At 41.2% G+C, this 10183-nt stretch overlaps 1 protein-coding gene across 1 annotated transcript; it reads right to left on the minus strand. All coding sequences in view use genetic code 11, as the record gives it.

Annotated features, from left to right (window-relative positions):
- Positions 1 to 836: 836 nt before the first annotated feature.
- On the minus strand, positions 837 to 9227 carry EGR_07004 (hypothetical protein; the record flags this gene model as incomplete). The annotated part of the gene is made up of 8 exons (XM_024496253.1): positions 837 to 986; positions 1366 to 1736; positions 2360 to 2597; positions 3183 to 3397; positions 5911 to 6211; positions 7301 to 7684; positions 8370 to 9037; positions 9134 to 9227. The coding sequence occupies 8 exons, from the start codon at positions 9225 to 9227 to the stop codon at positions 837 to 839; spliced, it is 2421 nt and encodes an 806-aa protein (XP_024349280.1).
- Between the last annotated feature and the right edge of the window lie 956 nt (positions 9228 to 10183).

Genomic DNA, 10183 nt, shown 5'->3' on the forward strand with positions numbered 1-10183 from the left:
GCAAAAAATCCTAGATAACATTGATATTCGTAGTCGATTACATCCAGATTAAGACACTGACTTTTTTACGAGAAGAATGGAGAAGTAGGATTCGGCAGAATGTCAAGCAAACGTGAAAATTCGTAAAGATTCTGGTAAATCTCACCCCAGTTGTTTATCTACATCCAGTATAGTAAGACGCATAAATTGATATGATGTTTTTCATCGGTACTCCCCATCTGCCCCTCTACTTCAAGCATCCCTGCATGAAATGATAGTTGAACCGCGAGGATGGATTATTCGAGCTCATCTGATAACTCGGTTTGGAAAGATATGACGGAAGGCATTTTCTTGTCGCAACTGAGTGAAATTGTGGCATGCGATGGCAGAACAACATACCGGTCAGTTTCAAGTGGATGAGGCAAATCACGTGGTTCTGGATGCATTACGTTGAGAAAGACCCTTTCTTCCCCTATTCTTGACTAGAACAACGGATTTTGGGGTCAAGGATAGCATTCAGTCATATTTAAAGTGAGCGATGATGAAAGAAATGAGGAAGAAAAGTTGTGGTAACTATGCATTGGTTGATGACAACCAGCTCTAGAGCCTGTCAATTTCTTCACTTCTTTCACACACCTCACAGAAACTTTTCTTTGGAAAATCACTGTTTGCTTATCCACTGTGTTATGGTGAAAAACGGCTTTTGAATCGCAACAGCTGTTAAGTCATGCATCTCAGCCCCACAAGAGACGTTCCTCATAAACTGTTCACATACTTCAAGGCCAACCTTTCACCTCGATGCGATACATCTCGAGAGTGTGCAAATAAAATTTCATCAATTGAAGCGGGAAGGGCTGTCAGGATCGGGCAATCGGTGGAGTCACTTTTTTTTGAGATAGCACAAGACCCCACATCGCATTGCGCAAAACTGACCAGTGGGATAGTCTGAATTTTGTTGCGATGGGAGAGAGGGAGAAAGAGAAGGAGGAGGCTGAAAGGAAGGGGGGCTGGAGGAAGGAGGAAGGATATTGCTTCATCCTCCACTTCCTATGCCTCCTCCTCATGCTCCGCATCTCTCTGGTGAGATTTTGCCAAGCAATGAATATGACATTTTCCTTTTAGCATTACAGGTTCAATGATTAAAAAGTAAACGGGGATGAAAATGAGATGAAATTTTGGGAATTTTGGCACAAAATCGAGGTACACCGTCTATGCTAGAAATAAAACAGATTTTGACCTATATACTTATCTCCGACACCCACACAACTCAGAATATTTTACTAGAGTTTGATTGGGCCAAAACTTTTTCAAGGAACCATGTAAGTAAGATGGGATGATGGCATAAATATTTTCCGACCAATTTCCTATTGCAAAATGACGTCTTACCTTGAGTCGTATTGGACAAGGTGAAACAATGGGGAGATTGAAGGGATTCGAGTAGCAGAGACCCTTTTCAGGGGGCTCAGAGTCGACTGATACTGGCAGAGGGGAGTGCGTGTCCCCTGAAGAGTCATTTTGGGTTCCTCCTTCTCCTCCTCTTCCACCTCCTCCACTCCTTGATCGACGGTTGTAGTCGAACTCAAGGCATTGAGGCAGGGTGTCAAAGGACTGTGGCATTGGCGCTGTCACGTAAAAGCTGCGTCCTGTCTCATGCGGTTTCACGGTGGGGGCCACAGGAATGGATGCTGGTAGGTTGTGCTCCATTTCAACCTCTTGGCCATCTCCTCCAACCGCCCCAAAGTAGAAATGGCGTATTTCTGTAAACGATGGTAGGTAGAAAAATAGTATGTTTTGACTTGCAACAAATATGAGGCAGTAAAAACGGGAGTTAACAAAGCAAAAAACGGGTAAACTGGAATAATAAATGTACCTATTAATCTACCAATCTATAGACATATATTCCTCCACATTCCTCCGCCTTCTACAATAAAATGAAAGCAGGATTTCCAGCCCACTGAACTGGAACACGAGTTATTTTTTTCCCGCTTTGTGGGTGGTGGTCAAATCGCCTTGTTTTGAATTTTGCTGTGTTTCCTCAAGGTAAAGTGGAAACAGCAGGACTGAACGCTGACTCAAAGTACTAGAGCCCAAAGACTTTAAAAGAATAATCTTTTGTTTTGATAAAAATTGCATGATTCAATCATTTAAATATATTAAGGTAGGAAATGGGAGAAATTTCTAATAAATATGGCTTCAATTCGGATTATCACAGCTCCTGATGGCAAGATGGTTTGATATTCCAATGCGCCTTTTTTTTACTGAAATTCAGAGTACTTTGCATTGTATTTCACTTTTAACCGCTTTTAAAGTGCAGTATGGGACTTGAATTTTGATCCATACGTAAAGTGATTCCAAATTGGCTTTATATAAACAAAAGTACGTCGCGGTATGTGTAGGTGGGTTTGTTGCATTAGTGAAATGATAATGAACTCGCCTTTAACGCACACCCGAAATACTGGACTCAGAAAGAGACTATTAACCGCAAGGTGTTTGAGATCAACAAGAGAATAGTGGCAATCAACCTGATCTCTAATAAAGTAAAGTAATTTGCCAGGATCGCGGTCGTCTCCAGAGAGAATTGAACCAATGGGTGGCAAAGAGGAAACCTCTTCCAGGGTCTAAAAGGTAGAAGAGTAAAGTTGTAAATATCGGAATCAAAATCCACTCACTTATTCATACTACTTAAAGGTTATTTGAAAAATCGGGTACTGACGAAGCTCTAACAGTCGTAAGTTTTGTTTATCTACATCAAGAAAAGTATATAGATTTCCTGGTATTTCGAAGAAGCAAGATGTTTAGCAGAACTCGTGTCGAAGTAAATTGATAATTCATTATTCATTGTCACATTACTTAAACCGTCAAAATAAATAAGGAAAACTGCCTAAAATTAAAAATGAGACAAAAATTTAGGGAGAAATTATTTCAGTTGAGGTTCTGGCTAAAAAATTGAGACCCCACTTTATACTTTAAGCAATTATAATTTGCGGAGGTTTTTTTGGGAAATACCCTTGCGTGTTTCTGTTTTAATATACTTGTTGTCGAACTAGTTGTTACTATGACGTCCTTCAAACTTTCATTCCTTCCAATAAAGAGAATCTTGTAATTGGATAAAGAGACCCATTTTTACGCAGTGTTTTTTCTTTGAAAAGAATATTACTAATGGTTGAAGATTTATGCTCAAAATAAGAGACAAGTTGCCCCACCTTTTTTATCAGTCCGAGAAGTGCGTTTTTTTGTCCACGATTTGGAGAAGAGACGACTGTTTGAATAGCCCCTTCAGTAGTAGGGCCATCTTGATGTTCTGCCTCGAGCAGGACCATTGTCCATGACATGTGGAATGGCCAGTGCTGGGTCAGACAGATCCAGTTAACCAACTGCTTAATTGAGACAGATGCGGAACTATGCTTAATCAGACGACCTACAAGAGGTGGAAGCAAGTATAGTATATGATGACAAAAGGGACTGCTCTCTAAATTTTGTTGGCAAAAGGGCTTTAAATTATTTGCAATTCTAACATTATATGCTAAAAGCTGGGAAGAAAGCGTAAGGGAGTCGAAGGTGCTTCCAGGAAATGATATTCTGCCATGGGTTCATAAAATGTAGCCAATCGAAGTGTAGTAAACATTTATCTACTGCGCAAAGGCGAACAAAATGAAGAGGGATAGAAATATCTTTTGCATTAACTTCCGTTGTAGTTTGGAGCTATCCTAGTAGTCCATCGCCCCGACTCCTAGGACGTGTTACTCCCTTGGAGGCTCTAGTTGATTGTACAGAACCAGGAAAATTCAATAAGCAATTTCGACGGCAATTTTAGGCTCTACTTCAAGGATTGTATTAAAAGAAGATCTGGTCAGCCGAGACAGTAAATGGTAAAATAGGACGTGAGGAGTATCATGCATGAAGCTACTTATTACCCAGACAGATTGCTGAAAAGTAGCAAACTGAGTGAGTCGTTTTACTGTGCTTTATTATTTTTATATTTGGAAATTTTTACCCTCCAATTGACAATAATCCCATAATACTGCTCCTTGGTTAATTGGACTTCACTCAAGTACTGCAGTAATGACTGACACGGAAGAGTAACCGTAGAAAGCACAGAGACCATTCAGAACAATAACACTGTCATTTATTGCCCACATGAAGTAATAATACTCCCCACGGTAATTAGGTCAGTCCTTTTACTACCCTCTATGTTTATGATAAAACCACAGTTTGGGGTCTTCATGCTCCTCAATTCTAACCAACATCCCATTCTCGTACAGGGTCACTGAAGGGGTCACAATCGCTGAGGTTGAGTCAGGAACCTGCATTTCCTAATCAGCAACTACAAAAGATAATTCTTCAACTTATTTGAAGAATTACTTAACCATGAAGAAGGCAAAAGCGGCAATTCATTAGAGTCCTATTGCTCTAAGCAGGCCCAACTCAGCCCTTCCATGACCATTATGTGGTGTTCAGTGGCTCGAATCAGTGCGACTTTTGTCTCCAACCAACCACTTTATTTGCGACCAAACGCGTAAGACAAATGAGGAAGGGAGGCACATAGGGCACGAGAGCGTAGGAGCAAAAGAGGGGGAAAATTAGGAATAAAAAATAATCTGGAAATTCGGCATAATTTGATAATGGTGGAAAGCCACCTGGTGGTTAGATTTGAGGCTCTCTGGCTTGCGTGTGCAAAGTCGTGATAAGAATCAAGTAGTAAATGCTCCGCCTCGGTAATTTACAGTGCCCACAGTTGGGTGTACGCGCATTACTGCGAGAAATTTTGCCTCTGGAGAACTCTTATCCTATGCGCGAGGGATAATAAACAAAGGGGGAAAATGTGGTCGGTGAAAAGGCACGAATCGTTTTTTGTAGATTAGAGGCATAAATTCCTGCGGCTCCATTGTTTTAACTGGTCCTTATTCAATGAATTCATAGTTTCTGCAAAAATTAGTGGTTGATTTAAAACAATGTAAACTGTCTGAGATTAAATGACAACGAATTCTCCACTAAGTTTTTATTCTTGCTCATTTCTTCCTTTTGCCTCTTTCGGAAGTAATAATAAACTCCTCTGAAAACTTCAATCTTATTCCCTTGGTCTTTCGTCTTGAAGCCATGGCCCTGCGGTAGTGTTTATAGACTTCAGGTTCCTCTGTACATCAAGAGAAACCGTTTTTCTCTATCAATATTCGGGGAAAAGTCAAGTCGTTCCAACTTTTAATGGATCCTTTAAACAAACAACTGTTGAACGGCATAGAAACGGCCTAGGAATTAGTGCAAGACTGGTATATTCAAACGACCAAACCTCTGTTTTCACCTCTGAATTATTTACTTCACATGAGATTGTGAAGTGATATTCATCATTTGGAGAAGCACCATCAGGGAATAGGAAGGATAAGGGGGGATGGTATTGGCCTCCCTTCTCTCCCTCTCTCCCAGCCCAGCAAAAGTGCAATTCTTCTCACGGGTCCGTATCGTTGTGGTATGCGAATGAGACGTCCTCACGACTTGTTAACCAGACCTGGATGAATCTCAGATACAAATATTTCTTCACTACCCTCAATTGGTTTTGAGTAGGCAGATCATAACCGTAGTTGTTTTAGTTTGAATGTACGGTAGTGATGTGAAGAACATCAAGTTGGCAGTTTTTGACGTTTACTATCCGTCATCTGTTAATACATCCATTGCTTATCGGTTTTCACGACGTTTCTTTCCCCGATTGCGTGGGTGTCCACTGGGTTAATCCATCATCCCTCATGCAAAACATGATTGAAATTTATGTTTGATAACAGCATTCCCAATAACCAGAAATAGTTCCTTCTAATCAAGAAAAGGAAATAATTAATCAACCATCAGAACCAACCTATTCCTTTAAACCTTGTTCCCTTGTCAAATAGCGTACTTCCTTCATTTTTTGGTAAAATTGTTTCAAATGTAAAAGTTCCTTACTTGCAAAAGCAGTCTCAGCCACCAGAGTTCTGATGACAGGGACATTCAGTTCCACCAACTCCTCATTGGCGAGGAAGATCTCGGCAATTCCCTTGGCTCCTGCCCTCGTTGAGGTCATTCTCGAGGTGTTAACATTTTTCACCAGAGCTGGGGATGTACTACTACTACTGCCAGACTGTTGCTTCAGTAGTAGATGTTGTTGCTGCAACTGATTTTGGGCGCTCAAACTCGTGGTGGACTGAGCCGACTTAATAACTGTCGACGGCTCACTAATGGCTTCCCCTGAGGCGAGACCAAGTTCCTAGCCAAAATTAAATCAAAGAAGATAGCTAAGCTCCCTAGATTCTTCTGTTTTGAGCAATCTATGTACCAATGGTGCAGTCCATGTCAACATGCTTCTGTTTGGGGACCTCAATGTTAGCTTGACAGTAAGTATCAACAGCTACACACGGAAAGATAAAATAGAAAGAGGTAAATGAACACTCGGTAAGGACTGACAAGGGGCCATTTTCTACCCAATTCTATCAAGGTGTCATATAATGCTTGATTCGGGATCCCAGCTCCTATGGTCTCACATATGCTCAGTCATCTACCTGAAACAAGGAATCCCAAGCACAGAAGTAATACGCCCTAATGCTGACTTTTGTTCGTGGTGCGAAATTGTGTATCAACGCATTAAATTACCGGGCTGTTAAATTCACTACTCACTCGCAGGAGAGAGAAATACCATTTACACGGGCGGAAGTGAATTACTAAATGCAGCAGCAGCAGCAGAAGAAGAAATGGCTGCACAAATTTCATGCATAGTGGAATGATAAAAGGAAATGCGCCTTTTATAAAAGCTATATTAGCATCCAGTAATTTGTACTTTATACTTAATGCAAGTACTTAAAAGCAAATTAATTCCTTACTTATTATCTTAGGTGTTTAAGCCAAAGCGGGACTTTGGGCTTAGCAAGAAACACCACTACCACACACAGCAGTAAGGTGACGGGCATCAGCAAAAGAAACAGATGATACTACTCTACAACGCAAAAGTTGTCTCTGTGTAATAATCTCACTGATGTGAAAGAGACAAGTTGGTCTAGAAGAACGACGGCCTCCATCATTCATGCAACTTAGAAGGATTAGTGAAAGCTGGATGCCAAAGCATATTTACTTTCCTCATCAACACAAAATACTTAAATGTCTCCTTAAGTCCAATGGATTGAGGATACCGGAATTGCTCAAAGTATACCTCGGACGTCAGCATTTGAACACCGGTTTTGAAGTGAAACACGATGTCCTCTGAACTGGACGCCCCTTGTAGAGCCTTGGACGCTAATGATATACTTAGTTTTGTACATACAGGAGAAATGAATGCTTCTAACTATCAGTAGCATGTTCTTACCTCAGCGGAGGTATAGGCCTGGTTAATTTGACCAGTATTGCTCCCAATGCTGTTTTTTGAGCGTGCTATTTGAGGGTGCTCTCCATTTCTAGCATCTTCTGGCACGACAGTTGATAAGTGTGGCGAAATCGGTGTGGTGTCAGCAAAATTTTGAAATAGGGTGCAGAGATTTTTGGCTCCAAGAAGCCGTTGAAGTATGGATGGGTTTGTCTTGATCGTAGCTGCACCCAGGAAGATGGGTAGTTGAACACTGAAGAGCACCAGATGATTGCAATCTGCAATGCCTCGGAGGAGATTGAGAGCCTCACTGAGTTCTCCTGATTGACTCCCTTGGAAGACGGTGTCATCTGGATGAGGCGTACTTGAAGACTTCTCATAAAAGGCCTGACGTGGAAAGGTAACGGCAAGTTATTTCTCTTCACGTTGATATCGAAGAGGTGATTTAAAAAATGGTAAAACCATCTTTGTCTTTTTTCTAAATAAATGGTCCGTCTAACTTGACAGAGTTGTTGGGGCCTGCTGCGACCCTAGAAAGCGTCTCTGGTTCAATGTTCTAGAAGTTTTATTTTTGACTAGTTCTTGAACATCCTGTCTCTTCCTATTGTTCAACATTACTGGCATAGAGACTTCACTTATATGGATAAACACTATGAGGTCAAGGTTAATCAAACCCATGAGCTTGGCGGCCCCCTTAGTTGACCAGCTGTCGTGTTCATGTACATGCTGCATCCCGTGCTTGCTGGCTCAATAAAACAATGGATCCATCGGTAGCTGCAGCGTAGAAATTTAAAAAATGGTAAAATTCCGCGAATTTAACATTCTCTCTTTTTTTTAATTTGTTCCTAGTAGAGGTTTTTTCTTAAATGACGTGAACTTTTGATCGAACGTTTAATTGTACCGGTTCTTCATTCTGCAAATGCTAGAGTATTCGCGAAGTCAAAATAATGATTCTTTGATTAGAATGTGCTATTATATAAAACGGTGTAGTTGTTTGTGGAATCGAAAACTGAATACTACTTAAATAAGTTGACAGTAGCTTGACAAAGCTGATGTTGTCAAGGTAACTCACGGTAACATTTGTAGCAATGACGAAGGCGATAGGTGCATTTGGCTGAGTGAGCAAAAGACTGTGGACTTGGTAGAATACACCAGCAAGTTGTACGGCTGAAGTGGCCTCTGTAGCGTCAATCATGACCACCAGACGAGTCTGTTCAATATTCTGAAGGTAAAAATTGAAGGCGTGCAGCATGTCACAAATATTGGCGAATTCCTTTTTGGCCAAAATATCCACTTCACAGGAGGAGGTGACTGGAAGCACATCAGCTGCTTCTAGACTGCTTTGGAGGAAATTTCCGTTTAGCTTGACAGAACTACTGCCACTGCCAACTCTCGCGGTTAGGCTATCCAGGAGGGGAGTTCTCTTCTTATGCTTCCCCCAGGGTTCAGAACTCCCCGTGGCGTAGCTCTCAATAGCCTTCACCAGTGGCGTTTTTGGCCGATAGAAGTAGGCGAACGCTGCATTCGCAAGGGACGGAACGGACGCACAGACACCAAGGAAGATGACTGAGCTCATTATCACAAAAACTGGCAAAACTCGCATATCGGTGAGCATGGCGATTGTGTTGAAATCAAAGAGACGCAGCAGAAGGAGGTCAATGAGAATTGCAACGCCTACCAAAGTGACCACCACATAGGCTGGCAGACAGCAGATTCGTTTGTAGGCTCGCTTGGTGGACACTAAAACAAGGGAGTAAACAATTGATTATGCTACATGTATAAATGGCCAGTTTGCTACTTATATCCATTATAAGTAGATATAAGGAGATTACTCACAAGGGTATGTGCTCTGGTGCATGAATCTCTGCAGCCGAACAACGACGGGATTGTATTGTCTCTCCATGGCTAGCCACATCAATTTGAGTAGCATCAGAATGAGGTGTGGAGTATTGGGTGATTGAGGAAGGTCATATTTGACGATTTGTAGTCTTAAATAAATAATTTATATTGCTAGTTATGCCAGAGAGTGTGCGTCTCAAAGAGGCAATTGCATAGGGTGATAATCAACTGTGATTGCGTTTCGCGTGGCCTTGAAGGCTAATAAAACGGCAGTAAAAGATATTTTGGAGGGGAAAAGAACTAGATTGAGAGTCGATAGTAGATAGAAGTATATATTGGATGAATTTTTCCCAATTTTGGCTCTTTTAAGAAAAAAACTAGTGTCGCTGTTGATTTTGGAAGTGCAACAAATAGATATATCAATTTTAATTTCATTTTTTACAGAGAAAAAACGGAAACAAAATCCCTATTTAATACAACATCATCGAAAGCTCAACATGTGGAATTGTGTAGGCTGCCTTTGTTGTGATCCCAATTGAGTGGAATGACGGAATGCGAAAGCAGGGAAGGTGTGCAGTACTTGGGGATGAAGACACGACTTCATTATTAGTAGCTTAAAGCAAAGTAGTTTTTGCCTTGATTGACAAAAAAATACTCGGAAATCTAAGTATCCTAAGTGCCAAAGCGTGCTTAAAGTGGTTGTGGTTCCTCACGCCTCCCACCCCCTCTCTCTCCTGCCCACCAACTCCTTTTATCAGGCCCGATTTCAAATGCACGCGTGAGCCCCAATGAAAGCAATCGCCATCCCTCTCTCTCGTTCTCGACTCAATTAAAAGCTATTATGAACAGTTCGAGGTCACGCAAACGTATAACTGACTTTGATATAGACGACTGATACTAGTGGGAAGCGATCACGAGAGATAACTGTGGGATGTAAATAATAATAATAACAATAATAATAATAATAATAATAATAGTAGTAGTAGTAGTAGTAGTAGTAGTAGTAGTAGTGGTGGTGGTGGTGGTGGTGGTGGTGGTGGTGGTGGT

Source organism: Echinococcus granulosus (genome assembly GCF_000524195.1).
Source record: "Echinococcus granulosus chromosome Unknown EG_S00068, whole genome shotgun sequence".
NCBI classification, from domain to species: domain Eukaryota; kingdom Metazoa; phylum Platyhelminthes; class Cestoda; order Cyclophyllidea; family Taeniidae; genus Echinococcus; species Echinococcus granulosus.